Source organism: Mus caroli, unplaced genomic scaffold (genome assembly GCF_978045245.1).
Source record: "Mus caroli unplaced genomic scaffold, Mus_caroli_1 scaffold_5, whole genome shotgun sequence".
Taxonomy (NCBI): Eukaryota; Metazoa; Chordata; class Mammalia; order Rodentia; family Muridae; genus Mus; species Mus caroli.
Genome location: NW_028227260.1, coordinates 85,467,578 through 85,492,058, shown reverse-complemented (window position 1 = coordinate 85,492,058; position 24,481 = coordinate 85,467,578). Strand labels below are relative to the sequence as shown.

Here is a 24,481-nt window from a genome sequence, read left to right as displayed (position 1 = left end):
AATATAATTGAATTTGCTGACAAATTAGAAAAATATGACAGTTTAAATTTATTTTATTGTTATTCTCTTTCTTTAAGTTTTTGACACTTTACCACCAATGCGCTATCAGGAGACAATGAGTAGCATCCGGACATGGATCCAGCAGTCAGAAAACAAACTCTCTGTACCTTATCTTAGTGTTACTGAATATGAAATAATGGAGGAGAGACTCGGGAAATTACAGGTCTGTGCATATTTGAATATCATAAATAACAAAGAACATGTCTTATCAGTCAAGAAATCATATTGATATATTAAACTTAAGATAATAATGAAAAAGTAAAGATAATAATGAAAAAATCATAGATTATGAGTTGGAAAAATAAACAGAAGTATTTGACCAAAAACATGACTTTTTCTTATTTCTTTCTATATATTATTTTATAAATATACACACATAAATGGATATTTATTTTTAAATTAAAAGTACTGTGTTAAAGGAAAGCTATAATTTCCTTTCATATTTAGTGACATTATAAGATATTAAGTATGATTATTAAAATTAAATCACATTGTTTTATTATAATTACTTTATTTTTAACTACTGATTTCTTTAAGCTTAGGTAAAATCAATGGATTTATATAATTAGTTAGAATTTAAAAATTAACAAACTATAACACTATGATTAAATGCTTGATATTTAGTAGTTATTTTAATAGCCTAAGTCTGGAAATTAAATACTAGTAAGAGAAACTTCTGTAATGTGAGGACATATGAAGACTAATTTTTTTGTTGATTCTAAAAATCCCATGTTGTATACTTATTCTTTTAAAATCTGAAAATATATTAATCATATATTGCCTAAATGTCTTAATAATGTTTCACTGTAGGTAAGTTAAAATGCATCACATATATAATAAACATAATTATTAATACATAGATATTCAGTAAAATTATGACTTCTAAATTTCTGTTTAAATAAAATATGCCCTGTAATATAATAGAAATTATTCATAAGAATACATATGGATTGCTTTATCAGATATTCTACTTTGTTTAGATATCTAAATTACATAAACTTTTATTTACCGTCTTCTCGATATGAATGAAACTCATCAAATATGCATCTGTTAGTGTAAATGAACTTCTATTTAATTTTGAGGCTCTGCAAAGTTCTTTGAAAGAGCAACAAAATGGCTTCAACTATCTGAGTGATACTGTGAAGGAGATGGCTAAGAAAGCACCTTCAGAAATATGCCAGAAATATCAGTCAGAATTTGAAGAGATTGAGGGGCGCTGGAAGAAGCTTTCCTCCCAGTTGGTGGAAAACTGCCAAAAGCTAGAAGAACATATGAATAAACTTCGAAAATTTCAGGTAAGCCGAGGTTTGGCCTTTAAACTATATTTTTCACATAGTAATTAATTGGAAAATGTGATGGGAAACAGATATTTTACCCAGAGTCCTAAAAAGACAATGATGATATCAAAAGCCAAATCTATTTGGATTTGCAAAGGATTGCAACTTGCCTATTTTTCCTATGAAAACAGTAATGTGTTATACCTTCTTGGATTGTCTGTATAAATGAATTGTTTTTTTTTTATTCACCAACTCCAAGTATACTTAACATTTTAACATAATAATTAAAATATCCTTATTCCATTATGTTCATTTTTCTTAAGTTGTAGATTCGATTTAGCTCACAGCATACATATATACACATGTATTACATATGCATATATAATATATATAGAAGACATATGTTTTCACTACCATATTTCACTTTTGAATTATGAATATATGTTTAATTTCTGCTATATTTCCTTCCCTACATTGACTTCTATTAATTTAGTATTTCAGTAGTTCTAATACATTAATAATAACCTAGACTGAATATAGTAATCTAACAATTATATTTGTGCCTGTAATTCTAAGTTAGTTAAATTTATAGGTTGTGTTTCTCATAGTTGACCATTTGTGAAATATAATAATATCCGAAAAGAAAGTTCAAAAATGTCATGACTTCATATAGAGTCATTGGAACAGTGCCCTTACTTTGATTCTGGCCATGCTAGTGACTTGATCATTCTTGTATTTTACAGCTAAAACACTACCAAAAGTGTCAAATCCATGACCTACATGTTTGGCTGAGGCTAGCAGCACTTATTCCACCCTTATATGAAGCCTTTAAGAGAAAGTATATTTGTTTGCTATTTTTAACTACTTGAAGGAACATAAAATCTTTGTTTCAAGAGCTCATCCTCTTTCATGCTAGCAAATTTTGGTGGCATTGCATCCATGTCTGACTCTGAATCTGTTTCTGTCTATCCTGCTCCCTAACATTGTACCATCTTCCTTTTTTAAAAAAAATATTGAATTATTTTATTTATTTACATTCCAAAGTTGCCCCTGCCAGTTTCCCCTTCCCCAAGTTCTTCACTCCCCCCTGCTCCCCACCTATGAGAGGGAAGGGTCCTGTATTCACTGGGCTCCATGGGGGTCCTTTAGCATTTTCTTAACCTTCTTCTTAATAAAACAGGCCTTCTAGAATTATATCATATACATTGTGATATGACAAATGATAAATTATATTGTTCAGATTTTTACCTTTTTCATATTTGCAATGTCCCCCTTTAATGCTAGATATTCTTTGATTGGGTATATTTGCTAACAGATTAAATATGTGTATCTTTGTTAAGCAGTATAACTTATTAAGAAAGAACTCTATTAATATGAGGAAGAACTAATGAAACACCACTCTACAGGTGATTTCAGCCACTTTATGAACTGCTGGAAGCAAAAATGAGATCTTTGCAACATGAAGCAGATGCTAAGTTCATTAAACTGTGTTCAATATTTCAGCCATAACTTATTAGAGAATGATTTATATTGTTCAAAAATTTGGTGCTCTACTTTTGCATGAAGTGGGATTAAACACAGCACCGACAGCCAAACAATTGCAAAGATGTATTACAAGTATTTTTTTTTTAAACAGGAAAGTATACTTATATTTCCATCTTCCAAACCATCATGAAAGGGGTAGAGATTACTGACACAAATTTAGAGAAAGGATTTGAGTGGAGTAAGAATTAAATAAACCAAAGAAGAATTAATGTGTTCATCAAGAAGTCATGGAGGGGAAACTGGCCTTGAATGATACCACTAAGGAGATAATGTTGAGATCCTTATATTTAGTCAATTGTTTTTAAAACTGTAGTTATTAACCACATTTTAATCATATTGAAAGGGAAAATTTCTGTGATGCATATATTTTCAATATAAATTTTAGAAAAGAAAACAATTATAAATTGATATTGTAATTGAATTACATGGAACAAAAGAAATGACAGATTTACATTTGAAAAGTGACTGAACTAAAGTACATAAATAAAAGTCATACAGAAAAAAGGTGGGAGGTTCTTGTCCATTTATAAAGGACAAAAATGCCATTGGTTGCCTAATCATTATTTCTTATTGGTCAGACCAATAAGAAATCAAGAGCTTTGACTTTAAAGGTAAGAAAATCTTACCTTAAAATCCCCAACTGAAGGGACTGTTTAAACTGTCAACTGCAGAAAACAAGTTATGGAAGTTCAGGTTTAGGGAAGCTATAAACACACCATAACAGTGAGTTTATGTGCATAGTTTGTTTTGTGTACAGTAAGAGTAAATTGTTAGTATTATCATGAGTTGTTTTGAAACTTCAAATTTCTCTAGAGGGATACGATTTAATATTCTCAAGAGGAACATAATAAAACCACATCTGGTATTAGTTTTTATTTTTAACAATAGCAGACTTCATACACCAATGTTCATAGTGTAGACCATAAAATGCAGTCTTAGTAAAAATATTGTTCTTTATAAAGCTACAATGAGACCTCCCTCAATCATACATTGTTTTTTTTTTCTGACTTATGTTTGGATATATCATCATGATGAACTATGTTAAAAAGAATCAGAGCTTAGTAATACTTTCGAATTGCTTTTTTATTCCAGAATCACATAAAAACCTTACAGAAATGGATGGCTGAAGTTGATGTTTTCCTGAAAGAGGAATGGCCTGCCCTGGGGGATGCTGAAATCCTGAAAAAACAGCTCAAACAATGCAGAGTAAGATTTGTATCTGATGATTTGCAAATACTGTCTTTTATATTATATATTTTATATTATACTGTCTTTTAGCTCAGTCATTTGCTGCTAGGACAGTTTCCAGTACCTGAGCACGTTCTTGGATGTCTTAACACATAAAGGTCATGAGTAACGCAAACATCCTTCAAGGCCTTCAAAAAAAAATCATTTCCTTCCAAAATTATGCAAGTGCTAGTATTGCCGTTTACTTTGGCCATACTTCATAAACCTCAACACAAAATTTAATATAATTTAAAGAAAAACTTTCTGATTCTTACCTTAGGTTGTTAATCAAATGAGTATATGAAAATATGTGTCTCTGTGTGTATGTGTGTTTTTTTGTATGTATGTAGCTCTGTGTGTGTGTGTGATGTGTTCACATTTGAGGAGAACCTGAGGCCATTATCAAGTGCCTTCCTCTCTTGCTTTTCATGTTTTATTTTTTGAGACAAGTTCTCTCTATGAAGCTGGAGCTCATCAGTTGCCTAAACTAGCCAGCCAGCAAGCACCAGGTATACATATTTTTACCTTTGTATCCAATCAGTAGAATAAATACACACAAATCTCTGGCCAAGTTTTTAGATGTGTGTTCATATCTGACTTACATCCTCATTTCGATGAAAGAACTTTGTCCACTGAACCATTTCTTAAGCCCAATAATATTAATTTTTGACCTGATATTCATTAGACCATTGTTGTGCAAGAAGGAGAAAGTAATCATTCTCTTTAAATAAAACTAAAAATCAATCATGCCATCATCCTTCAGATGATTATTGGAGTAACTTGCTTTTAAAAACCAAAATTATTTTGAAAATATTCATGTATGAAGCTCATCAATTTGACTAATTTCTAGCAAGAAATATTAAACATCAAATTTATCTGAAAGTTGTGAGCTAAGTAGCAGACATATAGTTAATTCCCTGACTAGTACAACAGCCACTGAATATTTTAAGAACCTTATGTAGACAGATTTGTATATTGTTCATCTTTTAATAGTCAAAATTCACGTGGAATGTCATGATAAATGTATGATAATAAAATTTATGTTTGTACTTTTACATTCATGTTAAACTATGCATTGTTTCCATAGCTTTTAGTTGGTGATATTCAAACAATTCAGCCCAGTTTAAACAGTGTTAATGAAGGTGGGCAGAAGATAAAGAGTGAAGCTGAACTTGAGTTTGCATCCAGACTGGAGACAGAACTTAAAGAGCTAAACACTCAGTGGGATCACATGTGCCGCCAGGTATGACTAGTTTAATTCACTGTAGCTTCTGTCCATAAATTTAGTAAAATTTCTGACTATCTTTCTTATTTTCTTTATTTAAAACTTTGTTTATGAAAATATTGTCAAAACACTTATTTGAAATGAATTAGGTTTCTTCTACCATATAGGAATATATGAATACCTTGGTATTCAAAAGTAACTAATTGTGATACAAAAAAATTAATTTTAGTTCTGAAAAAGTATTTTTATTGAGTTAATGAGGGTACTATACATATTATATACATATATATAATATCTATCATAAAAGCTTATTTCAACACTATGTATACATTATATAATATATAATACATATAATGCATATAATATAATATATATTTTATATAATATACATAATATAAGGCATGTTATATAGAAGTAAATGTATGTATAAAATATAATATATGATATACATATTTTATATAAGGAATATGCAGCAGATATGCTATATATAACATATATATAAGAAACTATATTTATAATATGTTTTTGAAATATGTATATTATATATTGAATAATATATATAAAGTATATTGTGACAATATATAGTGTATTATATATTCTATATGATGTATAATTAATACATAATGTATAAAATATAATAAATACTAAATATTTAATATGCAATGTACAAATCTATTATCAAATATATAATGTATATTATCTAATGTCTAATAACCAAAGAACAAACATGATATATGATATATGATGTATGATATATAATGTATGATGTATGATGTGTTATGTGTGATATATGAAGTGAGAGATGTGAAATGTCATATTCAGTACATGCTACATGAAAATATGTTATATATGATATATTTTATATTGTGTGTATAATATATATACTACAGAAATTAGCTCTACAGTCAAATCCAATTTATACTATTTATATAGCATATAATTTACATATTCATATTTCTAATTTCAGCATTATTGTGGAAAATACAACATACTTTTATGCAGTGGGCATCTAATTGCTGTTGCTTTATAAATAATATTTTAAATTAAAGCACAGTTTGCATTTAAAATTATATATTTTGTACATGTATTATGTAGCAGGAAGCATATGATATGTAGTATATAGTGTGTAGCATGTTGCTTGTCATGTAACACATATAAAATGTAGTGTAGAATGTGTAACATGTAACATGTAGAATGTCATGAGCCATGCATAGCATGTGGTATATAACATGTAGCATGTCACATGTAACATGTGCCATGACACATGAAACATGCTACACATCATATGTATCATGTAGTATGTAGCATACAGTACATGGTATGCCACATTTAGCATGTAACATGCAACCTGTAACATGTAATATGAGGCATGTAGCATGTCATATGTACATGGAACATGTGGTGTTTTGCATGTGCCATATAGCATGCAATATGTGCTGTGTCATATGTACCATATAGTGGATAGTATGTAGCATGTCACATGCAGTATGTACTCTATAATATAGTGTGTAGCATGAAGTATGTACTGTGTTATGTGTAACATGTAATATGTAGTATCAGCTTTAAGCATGTAGCATTTCATATGTCATATAGTATGTAGCATGTAGTATACAGCATGTAGCATGTCATGAATAGTATATAGCCTATAATATGTAGTCTTTAGCATATCATATGTGATATGTGACATGCAACATATAGCATGTGTCATGTATATTTGTTACATGTCACATGTAATATTATATGTCACATGTTACATGTTGCATGTTACATGGTATACATTACATATTGTATATCACATATTGCATGTTATATATTACATATTATATCATATATATTACTTTGTTAAAAATAATATGCAGTTTTAATACATAGCATGTAATATATTTGATTATATTTGATGGTATAATACATGGTATATAGTATATAATAAAATTATAGAATATATAATATATTGTATATTATAGTATAGTAAATATGTAATATATACTTTGTATAATATAGAATATAGTTTATGCTACACAGTGCACATTACATGTTATAATTACAAGTCCAATGTTGCATGTTACATCTAATTTCAACATTAAATTGTAGAAAATAAAATGTGAAGCTAATTTTTTTTCTCAAAACATAATGTTTTGAACTAAAGCAGTGTTTGCTTTTAAATTTAGTAAATTTAGAAGTTAAAGACAAGTTTCATTTGTGTATTATTTTGGTTGTTTCATGTAGCATTTCAAAGTTGAAAATTAAAAAAAATAATCCATAAAGGTAATGCCTAAGTATAAGTTAGGAAATAACTTATGCCAGTGAGTCAAAACAAATGTGTACAGTTAATACAATCATTAACAAATTAGTAACAGTTGTATTAACTCACAGATGAGATAGCCATTAGACAGCTAACTTACAGTCCTCTGCTGCTATAGTCATCAATAGAAGTGTTTCCTAGAGTTAAAAAAAAAAAAAAAAGATTGAAAGTTGAATTACATCTCGGAAAATTTTCCACATGTCCTGGATGTGATTTATTAGTTTTAGGAACATTCTACACAGAGGACTAGAAAGTATGCAAATATTTTATTGAGAAAATAACTGGGGTGAGTATCAAAAATTTTTTTAAAAATCAAAACTATTTTACTAATTCAAATATATATTCATAATTTATATAAGAATACTTTTTTGAATTTCAAGATTTTCATGATTTATTTCAAGCAGAGGAACTAAGAAGGGGACAGAATGAAATAACTCTTGAAATTATTACTATAATATTTATTATTTATTTACTTTACATCCCTTATGGATTCCTGGTCCCACCCTACAAATTGTTCCCCCCCATGATACCCTCCCCTTCTCTGAGGAGAAGTAGAAGCCCACCTTGGATTCTATCCTGACCTAGGACATCCAACCCTAGCAGTACTAAACACATCCTCCCTCACTGAGGCCCAACCTGGAAGTCCAGCTAGGGGAAGAGGGTCCAATGGCAGGCAACAGTCAGAGAAAGCCACTGCTCCAATTGTTAGTGGACCCATGGGAAGACCAAGCCCTGCTCCAAATGTTTAAGGGTTCTAGGTTAAGCCTGTGAATGTTCTTTGGTTGGTGGCTCAGTGTCTCTCATCTCCCATGGGCTCAGGATAGTTGATTCTATAAGTCTTGTGCTGTCCATAACCACCTTCTGTTTGCTCAGTTCTATCCCTCAACTCTTCTATAAAATTCTTCTGTGTCCATCTGCTCCTAAATGAAGCCTATCAGGAGACAGCTATGCAAGGTTCTTCTCTGCAAGTATAGCAGAATATCATAAATAGTGTCAGGAGTTGACTCTCTTCCATGGAATAGTGTTTTAGTTAGGATTTTACTGCTGTGAGCAGACACCATGACTAAGACAACTCTATTTATTTATTTATTTATTTATTTATTTATTTATTTATTTATTTATAATTTATTTATCTATTCACTTATTTATTTTAAACTCCAGATTTTATTCTCCTCCCTGTCCACCCTCCAACTGTTCCACATCCCATACCTCCTCCATGCCCCCCTGTCTCAACAAGGATGTCCCCATGCCACACCTCCAACCCACCAGAACTCTAAACTCCCTGGGGCCTCAAGTCTCTTGAGGATTAGGTGCATCTTTTCTGACAAAACCCAGACCCAGCAGTCCTCTGCTATATATGTGTTGGGGACCTCATATCAGCTGGTGTATGTTGCCTGTTTAGTAATCCAGTGTTTGAGAGATCTATAAGGTCTCATATATATGTGTATTGTATGAGGCCATATATTCTTTCTAATAAATCTCCTATGCATTTTTCACTGTTTTGCATTTATATTTATGAGAACTCTTAAGTACTAGAATACTTAATATTACATACCAATTACACAAAATTATATAATGTGGTCATGTGTATATGACAATAAAATTATTAACTGTAACATTTTCTATTTACAAAGAAAACTGCTACATGGAACAGTGAAATTTTTATTAACTGTGATTACTAAATGACTCCAGCTTATATTTAAAATTGTACAGCGTATTCATACCCCATGAGTTTTAGTTTTGTGTTTGTTTTTTGTCCTTCTTACTGTTTTTTTATTGTTTGTTCAGTTGCTTGTAAAGATAAATTTGTACTTTAGCCCAAGGGTCACTTCTCATTTATATACCTCAGGCTGGCCATGACCTTCTGACAGCCTCTCAGCTTGTATTATAGTCATAGTCTACAATGAATAGCTGACATGAGAAGATTTTTTTTGTTGTTGTTCTGAATGCAAGAAGATGTTGAGAGTAATTATGAAATAGCATTTTAAATGTAATGAGCTGCATAAAGTATTATTCTGGCATATTTCTAACTTAGTCTATAAAAAAAAAACAAAAAAAAAAACAAACAAACAAACAAAAAAAAAAACCAAAAAACAAAACTAACCATAGTGAGGCATTTCCAGGGTTCTCTTCAACTGGATACCCTGGCCAGCTCTGCTGGCCTGATGATCAGTCCTACAAGTGGTTTTTAGTGAGGCATGACTTTGAGATAATCACAGCACAAGTTTCTGCCAAGCTGGCTGTGCACTGAGACAAAAATTACCAAGTAGACTCAGGTGCACTTAGTTTCTCCTTTCACATGATAGGAAGTGACTGTTCTGTTATTTAGCTCATTTCCCATGTTCCTTTTTTTGACATTTTTTCCATTTATTTAAAACAATTTAATTGACCATTTTCATACATACATATAATGTGCTTTGATTAAGTGTACATGCTGTTCCCTCCCTTTCTTTTTTTTTACTTTTTAACATTTTTTTATTATGTATTTTCCTCAATTACATTTCTAATGCTATCCCAAAAGTCCCCCATATCCTCCCCACCACTTCCCTACCCACCCATTCCCATTTTTTTGGCCCTGGCGTTCCCCTGTACTGGGGCATATAAAGTTTGCATGTCCAATGGGCCTCTCTTTCCAGTGATGGCCGACTAGGCCATCTTTTGATACATATGCAGCTAGAGTCAAGAGCTCCAGGGTACTGGTTAGTTCATAATGTTGTTCCACCTATAGGGTTGCAGATCCCTTTAGCTCCTTGGGTCCTTTCTCTAGCTCCTCCATTGGGAGCCCTGTGATCCATCCAATAGCTGACTATGAGCATCCACTTCTGTGTTTGTTAGGCCCCAGCATAGTCTCACAAGAGACAGCTATATCTGGGTCCTTTCAGCAAAATCTTGCTAGTGTATGCAATGGTGTCAGCGTTTGGAAGCTGATTATGGGATGGATCCCTGGATATGGCAGTCTCTAGATGGTCCATCCTTTCGTCACAGCTCCAAACTTTTTCTCTGTAACTCCTTCCATGGGTGTTTTGTTCCCAATTCTAAGAAGGGACACAGTGTCCACACTTTGGTCTTCATTCTTCTTGAGTTTCATGCGTTTAGCAAATTGTATCTTATATCTTGGGTATCCTAAGTTTTGAGCTAATATCCACTTATCAGCGAGTACATATTGTGTGAGTTCTTTGTGATTGTGTTACCTCACTCAGGATGATGCCCTCCAGTTCCATCCATTTTCCTAGGAATTTCATAAATTCATTCTTTTTAATAGCTGAGTAGTACTCCATTCTGTAAATGTACCACATTTTCTGTATCCATTCCTCTATCTTGCCAAAAGCAATCTACAGATTCAATTCAATCCCCATGTTCTTTTTTTGCTTCATCTTTACTATCTAAGATTTTTTGTTTATACAGTGATAAGTAATATGGTCTAAATAAAGCATTTTCACTGTCAATACTTATTATTTACCTATTTTTGCTTATTTGTTGTTGTTGTTTTATTTTATTTATTTTTTTTTTATTTTTAATGGAAGGTCTACACCAGAAAGGAAGCCTTAAAGGCAGGTTTGGATAAAACAGTAAGCCTCCAAAAAGATCTATCAGAGATGCATGAGTGGATGACACAAGCTGAAGAAGAATATCTAGAGAGAGATTTTGAATATAAAACTCCAGATGAATTACAGACTGCTGTTGAAGAAATGAAGGTAAAATAAACCAAAGAAAACAAAGAACAGAAAAATATAAATAAATAAAACATCACTTAACTTGTAATTCTTTAAATTATCGCATCTTATAGGAACATGAAGATGGTGTTTAAAGTAACTTTCAAAATAATCCCACTAGATTTGTAAAATAGAGAATGATTGACCATGATAAAAGAACTGATGGAGGGACGATGCTATGTTGCCAAAGTTTGATTAGTAAAGCATTTGTGAGGAACTACATTTCATATGAAAAGATCTGAAACATGAAAAATAATGTGAAAAAAAATACATCATGGAAACACATTCCTGTCACAGGAAATACTTCCAACAAAGATCCTAATACAAATTGAGAAAGTAAATAATAATAATAATAATAATAATAATAATAATAATAATAACAATAGTAATAGTAATAATAATAATACCTGCCTACATAAAAGAGATAGAGCAAAGGCTAAATAACTTGTGGTTCATTTGAGGCAGTAGGCAAATATCCATAAACACCAGAGTTGTGTGGTTTAGGAAAAGAATCAGCATTTAAAGGGTTTCACATAAAAGCCTGTAATGGTTTTAAATTTGTTTGTGAAGAGGTCATGATGAGACTAGCTGCATAAACACTAACAGATCATACTTTCTTGGCCAATCAGAAACAAATAAGGCAAATCCTCATAGAACAATTGATTAAGCATGTACATATTTAATTGGTAGTAGAACAAGGTGGATGGATATGTCACATCATTTCATTTTAGTCAAACACAGTTATGGTTTTCCAAAATCTTTTCACCTGTTTTGTACTGTCCTATAATATTATAGTTTCCTGATGGCTTTTTTCTATCACCTGTAATAAAAGTCTATAAATATACTTCACATCTCTGAGAAAATGAATTCCACATTTTCAGCTGCTTTGTTTCTTGCCAGATTCTTTTGTTTGGCTCGGTTTTTTGCTCATTTTCCCTTGGGCTTTTATAGATTTTAAAAAAGTATGGCCTACTAACTGATTGGAACAACCAACATTTTTGTATTTGTATACATATCAACTACCCAGTCTGTATGTTTGTTGTTTTATTTTCATGAATGGAGAGTAGTAATTTGCTTCAAATTTCAAAATTATAAAAACAATTCTGAAAGTAAGTGAGCAGTCCATTCAGTTTGTCCACTTTGACTGGCATGTTTAAATAATTGGTCTAGCTTCACAATTGGTGCAGTATGCTGGAAAATTGAAAGGGAATGGCTCAGGCAGCCTCTGGCAACAGCAGCTAAGGGAATTGGCAAGAAAATCTAATTTCTTGGGGTTCTGCTTGCCAGTTAAGGAATTTCTTGAGGTCAGTTCACTATCTGCTATACAATGATAGGGCTTACTCCAGACTTCTAGCTGTGCTTATTTCAAGATCAAATTCATTTATATTTTTGCCAATGCCAACAGACTTATTTTGACATCTCTCTCACTAAGAGGCAAAACAGAGATCTCCTTTCTGTTTATTTTTTTCTGACATTAAAAGGACACTAATGTTATTTTGTTTTTTTACAAGTATACAAAATATTTCACCTATCATAATGGACCAAAAGGAAGAATTTGATGAACTAACTCATTCTTTAAATCTCTTTTAGAAACAATCATTGATTATATTCTAAAATTTCATAATTAAAAAATATTGAATTTCATTTTAGCAGATGTTCTTTTATTAACATTTCACTGCTGTAGTTTTAATCCTGGAGCTTAGGATAACACATATTTTTAATAAAAAGAAATTATACAAGCATACATTTGCTTAATCACTAAAGTACCGATATTGGTATTTGACATGGTATTAGGATCACTTGGAGCATTTGTATTAAAAAATTACTTGGAAGCTGGTGAGATGGCTTAGTGGGAAAAGTCACTGTTGACAAGCTGGAGGATTCCAGTTCCAACTCTTGAACCCAAATGCTAGAAAGAGAGGACCATTTATTACAACTTGTCTTCTGACACCCAGATAGATAGACACATTAATGCAATATATAATAAATGATCAATAATATATATGATACTCTGTCCAAGAGTCAGAATTTGGAATTCAGTGAGCCTTTGGGATATGTCTGAAATAAGTTTTCAAAAAGTTTCCATGAAATGACAATGGACTGGATACAGGCAATTGTACTTTGAGAACCATTTAGTCAAAATATAACTGATATTTTATACAAACAACTGAGCTTATATAAAATTAGATTCATAAGAGCTAAAATATACATTTTTATGAAGATGGTATTTAACAATATAGGCTACATTGTTCAAACTTACCTCAATTTACAGATATCATTATGTGGGTAATTGCATTTGTTGGAGACACTATAACACTTCTTCCTCATTCTACCTCAGATGTCAGGCCTACTTAAACTATAACCAAGAAAAGACATAAGATTAGAACTATTCATTTCAATCCTTGACTCTTTCTGAATTTCTAATAAAGAATAAAAAGTATATATATTTGACGTTTGGTTCCAGTGATGCTAATAGGCCAATGGTTGTGAAGGTTTGTGAAGACTACTACAGACAAAATAGGATTTATATAGAAACAAACCTCAAGCTCATATGATGCTAAAAACTTTTATAAGAATGAACTGAATTTTTCAAATACTTAAACTAAAATGCATGGAAAAATGATTTTATATTTAAAGTGTCCTCTATATGTAATTGTCGTTATACTGCATACATTATGGCATTCTGAAATTAATTCCAATTTATATTTTAAAAATAAATATATGAAACAGCATAAAGGAAAATTATTATTTTTGAGACAAAGTTTCATTTTTCCTAAGATGTCGTCAAAATTATTATATATCCAAGAATAGCCTTGAAATCTTTTTTTTCTCCTGTATCTATTTCCAAAATAGAGGGGAAACAGGTGTGTAGTACAGTTCCCTGAGTGATCTATGAATATTAAAAGTCTATTATATTTTTATTGTATTTTTCAAGTGTTTAATCATACATAAATCTGAAGTTAAGGAATTGGAAAAAGCATTGGTTTTATGTTCATGAACTATCTTAATAGGAATTCAACCAGGAAGAAATGATGTGCCAGTTTAGAATGTTAGAAGTGATAATGATGAGTTGCTCTTAAGAGATTATGATTTGCTTTTCAGAGAGCTAAAGAAGAGGCACTACAAAAAGAAACTAAAGTGAAACTCCTTACTGAGACTGTAAATAGTGTAATAGCTCACGCTCCACCCTCAGCACAAGAGGCCTTAAAAAAGGAACTTGAAACTCTGACCACCAACTACCAATGGCTGTGCACCAGGTTGAATGGAAAATGCAAAACTTTGGAAGTTAGTTCTTTTACTTTTTTATTAGTTCTAGATCAAAAATCATAATAATTAAGTTATTAATTATAATAATTATTAATAATAATTAAGCTATATATGTTTTATGTAAATCATTTAAGCTAGAATCCCTCATCCACACACTTACATTGTGTTTAAATTGTGGCAGTTTCTTAACTTTCCTAAACATGTTTTCAGTTTGTGTATGATCCTGATAGATTTTGTGTTATTAGAGAAACAGCAAAGGATTTATGAATGCTTTCTGTTATTTCAGTGGGCCAGAGTTCTGTCCATAAAACCTGATTTAGGGTATTCACAAATGCCTGTAACTCTAGTTCCAGGGGATCTGATGCTTTCTTCGGGCCTCAGTGAGCATTTGCACATGTGTTATATAGGGGAACACATTGGCATAAATACAAAATATGTTTTTAAAGATATTTTTGTATGTATTTTGTGGTTTATAAATTAGACATGTGGCTTAAAATACTAAGATAAGATTATATTTTATTGGTCTTACTAGGTTATAAAATTTAAAAATACTAAATTTGTATAAATTAATTTGTATTTGATTGTATATAAATTTATTTAATTCTCTGGCATGTCAGAATTCTGTATACAAATGTATTTTTATTTGGATGATTTTATTGCCTAAGTAGCTCATTTTTGATATTTTTTATGTATTTATTTTCACAAATGGTGCTTTATTTTATTCACTTGGTTTATTCTATACAAAGTGCTTTTGTGAACATAGATAAAGAATTCAAGTACTGCAAACAATTATCACTTCATCAAAAATAAGTAGTGATTTTTATTTTGAAAATTCAAAAGGGAAAGAGAACATAAACTTTCAAATGGGCATGATTACCAAAAACTTTCAAATGGGTATGATTACCAAAACAGGACACAAGTTGAACTTTAATTTTCTATTCCCAGATAAAACTATCTCTGTGAATATATTCAATCAATAAAGGGTTCAGTTACACTATTATTGTTGAGGAATAATATTTTTGATAGAATTTTACACTTTCTGAAATCTGAAGGCATATGGAAAGCATTGTAGTTCTGAATGGTAAGGTATAGAGTAAAATATTTGGGAGGGATTTAGTTGATAAAATGCATATAACAAGTTTTGAAAAAGTCTATGCTCATTCCTCCCTCTCCCCCATTTCTTCTTGTATCTCCACTAGTATTACAAATTGATCCCATTTTCCCTCCCCCCCCCCCTCTCTCTCTCTCTCTCTCTCTCTTTCTTTTTCTTTCTTTTAGCCCATGGAGTCAATTCAGTGGAGCATAAGTAACCTCAAAGGGACTATAACTATAAAACAATCTGACTTTACTTTTTCTAGTAGCATAAGTTGACAATAACCTCCTCAAATAGGGGTGAAATTTCCTTATCTCTACACTCTGACCACAACTAAAGGCTAAGATTGGTCTGACTTTATTCTATTGGTCTTGTGGATGGTTTTTCAACTATCATGCAACAAACAACTTTGGTGTGTTCATAAAACAGTTTCTTTTTAGTCATTCACTATCACTGGATTTTACAATCTTTCTGCCCCATTTTCTACCATGATAGCTGAGCCTTGGAAGAAGTGGATGTATTATAGAGAGACGAGCATTCTGAAATCTTTTGTTGTCTATACCTTGATCAGCTGTAGGTCTCTGTGATAATCACCATTTACTATTTTTACTATTTATTGCAAAAAAAATGAATTTCTCAGATATATATTGAGGTCTTCAGAAATCTATTGACAACAATTCTGTAGTAATCCATTTAATGCTATGTATACTTATTAGAATAATGGTATAATAAATAATTTTGCATAATTACTGTACACTAAGTTGTTTCATCAAAGGAATTCATTGACAATTAATATTTTATAGTTATATAGAAAGAATATAGACAAAAGAATAAGAAAATATAAGTATGAATTTTCCTTTCACTTTATCTATGGTAAGTAAACCTCCCTATCTATCTGTAGCTTACTGTTCTGCAACTAGTAAATACTATTATATTTATTATTTTGCATAGTATTCATCTAGAATTTGCAATGCTATTCTTCTCATTTCTGTGACTGATTTTGTCATTACCATTCTCTTTTGTGTTCACTTTCTTACTGGCTCTCATATTGAGTGTAGTTGCAAGTTCTCTCACATTTTACATGATTGAAATGTATTTCCCTTCGATTGAATAATAGGCAGTTGAGCATATAATTATATAGACAGTCTTATTTTTCTAAAACTGAAAATATTATTCCCTTGTCTTTGAATTTTGGAGCTGTTGAGAAATCTACTGTCAAACTGTAGTCACATTATTCTTTTGTCTGCTGCCTTTTAGTTTTCTCTTTGTATGCGATGTTCTATAATCTTGTTTTATTTTACATGGGTGTGTATTTGTGTTGTACTTTGTCATATAGAAAGTTAATGAGAACTGAGGAACTGATGATATATTGTTTCTTTTCATAATGGCCCTCAATTATCATTTGAGTATTCTCTTTTCTCTGATCTAACATCCTTCTTAAGAGCATTTTTCCATAATATCAGTGAATAACCTCTCTGTTTTATAATATGTTTCTCAAATTTTATAGGATCATTTCTGTATTGTTACCACTGTATGTTCAATTTAGAATAATTTCAGAAGTTTGTGATTTAGTTCTTAAGTTTTAATCTGCTTGTGCCTTAAATCTAATCATATGTATGCATACTTATAATTGCATGTATGGGTGTTTGTGTTTTTCAATTAATGCATTTCACATTATTGAGAGGTTTATATTCTATAAATCTGACACTTTATCATAATTTTCTGTTTTGCATAATAGCTCCTAATTAAGACAATTGAAACATTTACCATCTGTTTGATTAAGTCTCACCTCACTGATTATAAGAGTTTAAAAATTTTGGTTTCCAAATGAGTAAACCAACCATTCCAAATTCCATTAGCTGTCTAGTTTGGGGCTTTATTATAGTGATATTTTTATATTTGTCTATAGTTTTAAATATTTTTGTTCCAAAACTTTTTATCCATTCTTAGCTTTTAGAAGATTATAATTTTTTAAGCTAATATCCACGTACTAGTGAGTACATGCCATGCATGTTCTTTTTGGCCTGAGTTACCTCACTCAGGATATTCTCTAGTTCCAGCCATTTGCCTGCGAAACACATGATGTCATGATTATTAATAGCTGAGTAGTATTCCATTGTGTAAATGGACCACATTTTCTGTATCCATTCTTCTGTTGTGGGACATCTGGGTTGTTTCCAGCTCCTGACTATCATAAATAAGGCCACTGTGAACATAGTGTAGCATGTGACCTTATTAAATGTTGGAGTATCTTCTGGTTATATGCCCAGGAGTGGTACATCTGGGTCTTCAGATAGATCTATTTCCAATTTTTCTTAGGAACCTCCAGATTGATTTCCAGAGTAGTTGTACCAGTTTGCAATCCAACCAGCAATGGAGGAGTGTTCTTCTCTCTCCACATCCTTGCAAACATGTGCTGTCACTTGAGTTTTTTATCTTAGCCATTGTGATTCGTGGAATCTCAGTATCATTTTGATTTGTATTTCCCTGATCACTAAGGACTTTGAACATTTCTTTAATTGCTTCTCAGCCCAGGCTACTATACCCAGCCAAACTCTCAATTAACATAGATGGAGAAACCAAAGTATTCCACGACAAAACCAAATTCACACATTATCTTTCCACGAATCCAGCCCTTCAAAGGATAATAACAGAAAAAATCTTATTCTTACTATAATATTGATGAATAACAAATATTAAATTATTTAAAAATTTGAATGTATAAATTATGGTATTGTGGTTTAAATAGCTCCCAGGTCCTCAAGTTTCTAGAGAACAGATTAGGTGCATCTTCTCCCACTGAGGTCAGACCAGGCCATCCTCTGCTATATATGTGTCAGGGGCCTCAGAGCAGCTGGTGTATGCTGCCTTGCTGGTGGCTCAGTACCTGTGCGATCTTAGGGTCCCGGGTTAGTTGAAACTGCTGATCTTCCTATTGGGTCGCCCTTCTCCTCAGCTTCTTCCAGCCTTTTCCAAATTCAACAACAGGTGTCACCAGGTTCTACCCAACAGTTGGGTGTAAGTATCTGCTTCTGTCTCAGTCAGCTGCTTGTATATGGAGTTGGGGAGGAGGAGACAGAAGAGAATCCATAAGGGCCAGCAGAATGAATGGAAATAAATAACCTACTTGGGGGGGGGGGCTCTAGAATATACCAGAGACCTGGGAGATGAAAGATTCTCAAAACTCAAACGGAGGGACCTTAGATGAAATGCCCTACAGTGGGGTGAGGGAACTTGTAGAGTCCATCTCCAGTAGAAAGACAGGGCATCAAATTAAGTGATGGGATTGCCATCCCAGAGTAAAAAAACTCTAAGAAATACTCTGAAAAATGGAGGAGAGACTGAGGGAAAGGCAGACTAGTGACCGACCCAACTTGAGATCAACCTGAAATTTCAACCAGATTAAAACAGTATGAGAGTGATCACCAGTTCCAGCTATTATTTTGAAGAGTTTGCCTTTTCATATTTTGTATTTTAAAGCCACTTTAAATCTTTGATTTCAATGCACTTTTGTGTTCCAAGCTGTTAAAGTTAACAATGCACTTTTGTGTTACAAACTGTTAAAGTTAACAAGTTACTCTAAATATATTTTCATTTCAATTTAGAAATCAAGAGTTTATTTTGAAAACTTACCTGTAAACTGCTCCATTGAGCCTATGTCACTGTGTTGTTCAAGATGCATTTATGGAAGAAGCAGCCATCCATCCTGAGAGTTAAATCATCATGATACTTCACTACCTCAATTTGCACCAAAGTTGATATGACTTATTACCACTGGCATCCCCTTTACTTTAAACCTGCAATGTATTCTGGGATTTAAGATGATACTTGCATTTCCCTATTGGGATGTTTGCCCAGAAGGAAAAGAGGCTATGGATCAGCAAGAGATTAGAATGATTTAAGGTTTATTTTAAAGAAAAATACTTAATTTTCTATTTGGATTATACTGTATAAAATTAATAAATTGTAGTAAGTTGATAGGATTACAGGTAGTTTAAAATGATGTGTTAAGCATTAACATTAAATGGTGTGTTAAGTATAGAACATTCTTCATTATTTTTAAAAACTGTAAATATGGGGGAAACACCAGGAAAATGATAATCATTTAGTGTCCCTTAAAATAAATGCTTTCTTTAGCCTTGCTATTGATGGTGCTCTCAGAATGATGTACTATGAGATAGCATGATTGATTTTACTATACTTATGAATTTAATAAGCAATTTATAATTTCGTACATAATATGAATAATTGTTATGGTAATATAATCAGAAATCTTTTTATTGCTATTAGCAAAATAGTGCTAGCTAGTAGCTATGAAGCAACTAGTTGAATACTTGCTAGATTCTCCATATTCTATGCCATATGCTTGCAGTGTATTCAGCAATAGTGTCTCACCATCAAGCTGAGAAAGGTAACCAAGAGCACTGACAATAGCCTGTAGTGAGGTGCTCTATGTGAAATGTTTGGCCAACAACTCAACCTAGGTTGTTTACTTGATAGCATGTGATGTCAGTTCAGGGTATTATCTTCCCCATCATATGGCAATTTCATTTAAATATGTTTCTATATTAGGAAACTTCTATAATATTAGGTTTCCATAGGATCTTTTTAAGGAAATTAATGTTACCCACTCTTAAATGCTTAAAGTTGTTAATGATAAACATGTTTGCTAAGATAAATACCACAAAGCAGAGCTATAGAGATACTAAGTGTGATAACCCCACATCAACAAGAATGACAAGTGTTTGTTATAATATACGTATTCCAGGCAATACATATAATTTTTTTATTTATTTCTTCATTTGTGTTAGCTAATGTTATGTCACTCTTCTCAATTTTATTCTATCTTATTCACTTGTCTCTTAATGAGTATAAATATATAGGTATGTGTAGTTTTATATAAAATTCACTTTATTGTTTAGTTTTTTTTATTTGTCTGTGCCACATAAATGCATGTGCCTCTGAAAAAACAAAATCTGGACTGTATCTCCTGGAACTGGAGTTATAGGTTGTTATGAATCACTCAATATGGCTGTTGGGGACAGAACCCAGATCCTATTTAAGAAGAGTATGTGCTCTTAAACACAGTGCTATTTGTCCAGACCCACATTTCTTTCTTCTTCTTTTCTTTTACCTTTTTTAAAATTTTATTTTATGGCTATGACAGACTTTATTTTCATGTGTCCACCTTATTATTTTTCATCTACATACTTGTTAAGAAAATTGACTATTTTATTTAAGTATTAACAAATGTTATATTTAAATGGACAAAATCATATTTTATATTAATTTTCGAGCTATTTTAGTAAATGATAAAAAATTATTTAAATGTGATCAAATATGTCCATTCATTTTCATAGGTCAGTTTTGTGTAATTTATTTTTCTTTCAGTGTATCCCCATACTTAAGAGGTCAAAATAATCCTCTTCTAGATTATCTTTAGGAATTTGAAAGTTTTCTTTAAGAAGCTAATTTTAAAAGTTTTACATTGTGTATCAAAAACAACCTAGACATAACCATGTATTTGATATAGTATTTGTGCTTGTGGTAATATGGCCCAAGGACATAATAAAAATATGATAAAGGAATATATACATATATATATATATTCACATACATATATGTGTGTGTGTGTGTGTGAATGTGAATATTAACTACAAAATAGAACTTAACATAGTTGAATTAAATTCAATGTCTATTATGTAAACAAACATAGTCACTGACTTAAAACTTTTGAAACTTTTTTTATAAAATGTTTTTGTCATTAATATAAAAAATCCTAAATATGTTTAATACTGAAAGACAAATAGTTAAATACACATTCTAATTTCAAATATAAAACTATTCATTTTGGGTCTGTTTATAAGTAACAAAACAGTGTAATTTTTGGTGCTTGAGGAACTTGGGCATCCTCTCATACATTTGGATATATCTATTTTTAAGACTGGAGTGTCAGTGAATGTCTAATTTTAAAAGGCAAATCACTGGATCTTGAATTGATTCATGTAATAAACTGTTTCCTTAATGACTTATAATTGCTGAGGTATTAGATGTACCGAGTACCTAGTTGCATTTTAAATCATCTATTGCAAAGTGAAGGGGAAATGCAGAAAATTAAATCTTCCATTTTTAGAAGTTTTAAAATTGTAATATGGAGGAGTTCTGTTTATTTTTATAAGGAAATATTTAATCTGCAATATTCATTTATTTCTTAGGAAGTTTGGGCATGTTGGCATGAGTTATTGTCATATTTAGAGAAAGCAAACAAGTGGCTCAATGAAGTAGAATTGAAACTTAAAACCATGGAAAATGTTCCTGCAGGACCTGAGGAAATCACTGAAGTGCTAGAAGTAAGTTTTCAAATCATCTAAATAATATGCTGTATGCACCATTGAAAAGATTTAGTTCCAAGGAGATTATACTATTTTAAAACACAAAGAAGAGGGTGTGGCTCCTAGCCATCCTTCACTCCTGACATTTTGGACAAATCCTTTATTCCCTCCAGAATCCTTCAAGGTCCAGCGACTTAAAGGGGAATGTCTTATCTTCTCATCTTGGAGAATTTTCCTTTTACTATCTTTCTAATTTATATGTACTTACTTTACTTGCATAAATCAACTGCAAACTTCTAAAGACAGCGTAATACAAAATCTTTTTGAGTACAGATGAACAGTTTGCTAATGCAAAGTTTTTCTACTTTTAAAGCTATATATTTATTGAACTGGAACATATAAAATTATTTAAAAGAATTTTAATAAAAATTAAAGACTTTAATATACATTATATATAAAAATGTATCTTTTGAATCCTCATATATAAGTTTTTTTTTTTTTTTTTTTTTTTTTTTTTTTTGGTTTTTCGAGACAGGGTTTCTCTGTGTAGTCGTGGCTGTCCTGGAACACACTCTGTAGCCCAGGCTGGCCTCGAACTCAGAAATCTGCCTGCTTCTGCCTCCCAAGTGCTGGGATTAAAGGCGTGCGCCACCACGCCCGGCCCTATATATAAGTTTTATTATGCTTTTGCATAAACAAGGTGTAAATTACATTATCCTGATGATACATTTTAAGTAATACTTTGAAAAAGAAGTAGCATGTTCATGTTGTTTGTCTGCCTCTCACATGTGAAAGCTAAAGAAAAATAACCAACAAAACATGAAAACGGAAGGGGAATTATTAGGAAAGAGAAAAGTAGCAGCTGTTATGTGGGGGAACACAGGTGATGTAAATATAATCATGTGGATTATGTTATAGTCATACCATTGCTTGTATAATTATTCATGCTTATAAAATATAGTCCATTCAGAGGAGACAGATGAGGCATCAAATGAAAATGTAAATAAAAATAGGAAGTTCTCATTATTACCATTTGCATTCCTATTGACTATTATATATAAATGTATTGTTTGGTGAGGTTGGTACTGCTTATTCTTATGGCATTTAAATAGTAAAAGGATATATTGTATTTCACAAGAATAGGAAAGCCATAGCACTTCTAACTTTCCTTGCTTTTAATGATTTTCATAAATTCTTAATTTTTCTTTCTTTCTTTTACTTGTATTTTATATTGCATTTTTATCATATTTTCCCACTACCCCAACTCCATCAAGGTCCTCTCTAAGAGAAAAAAAAAAAACGGTTTACCTTTGTTTAACAAGTTGACCTATTATTTAATTAACAGGTTATGTACTTCATTAGGACACAAAGAGAAATACTCTATGAAAAAATTTTAAATCTGAAATATATGCAACATATAATGAATTGTATATGTTATAAGAAGAATCAATACTAACATTTTGTATTAAAGCTATGATTAGTGTTTCTTTTGGATTTTAGATGTCAAAAGCATATTTTTAAAAATGTAACTGGGAAATAATTATATTATTATTTATTAAAATTTTAAGAGCCAAATAATTGAAATTTTCAGTTTTTGAAAAGTAATAGACACATAAGAAAGACACAAAGATATCTCTTGGGATAGTTTCATGTGTTTGGAAACAACAACCTATTAAAATTATTGTTGAAGCCTATATATACCATTTACATAGTTGTGAGATCTTCTCAAATGTCCCTTCTTGAGCATAAAGGAACTTATGGTTATTTCTATCAACCTTCAGTACTAATACATCTAGGACCACCCTGTATCTATGTGAAAATGTGAAGAGTAAAGGTGTTTCCTTGAAAATAAATGGGACTTATGAGCTTCTAATACACATATTTTCAGAATTACTTTACCTCCATGACACTAATAATTAAAAAAAAAATAAAGAGGAGGCTCTCCCTGAGAAAATGATAAGCCATTATTTCAAAGTATAGTTGAAAATGCAGAGATAACCCAGTGAAAAAAAATATATATTCAGTCCTTGAATTTTTAAGCAATAATGATCCTTCAAGTTTTATTATCCAAATTAAATTTTGGTTTACGTTGCTTATGGCTAAATTGTATGTAAACAAGGAAATACTGAGCACTGTTTATACATTCAATGTATTTAGACAAAGGCATGAAACATTAATTGTTGGGAATTTTTTTCAGTCTCTTGAAAATCTGATGCATCATTCAGAGGAGAACCCAAATCAGATTCGTCTATTGGCACAGACTCTTACAGATGGAGGAGTCATGGATGAACTGATCAATGAGGAGCTTGAGACGTTTAATTCTCGTTGGAGGGAACTACATGAAGAGGTATGATGATAAGTGGGAAATCTCTTTATCTACATTTTATAAATATATGAGCGACACAGTCTTTTCCAGTAAAATGAAAAAAAATGATTTCTG

The 24,481-nt window shown here is 31.4% G+C and overlaps 1 protein-coding gene across 3 annotated transcripts in view; it reads left to right on the top strand.

Moving 5' to 3' along the window:
- Positions 1-24,481, top strand: part of Dmd (dystrophin) — a 2,436,643-nt gene that overhangs the window by 967,895 nt on the left and 1,444,267 nt on the right. For all 3 annotated transcript variants that reach the window (XM_085838134.1, XM_085838135.1, XM_029473188.1), the window contains exons 22-29: positions 78-223; positions 1,143-1,355; positions 3,975-4,088; positions 5,197-5,352; positions 11,161-11,331; positions 14,452-14,634; positions 21,925-22,059; positions 24,239-24,388. In XM_085838134.1, coding sequence (XP_085694260.1) covers positions 78-223; positions 1,143-1,355; positions 3,975-4,088; positions 5,197-5,352; positions 11,161-11,331; positions 14,452-14,634; positions 21,925-22,059; positions 24,239-24,388 — 1,268 coding nt within the window. The remainder of the gene's footprint in view (positions 1-77; positions 224-1,142; positions 1,356-3,974; positions 4,089-5,196; positions 5,353-11,160; positions 11,332-14,451; positions 14,635-21,924; positions 22,060-24,238; positions 24,389-24,481) is intronic.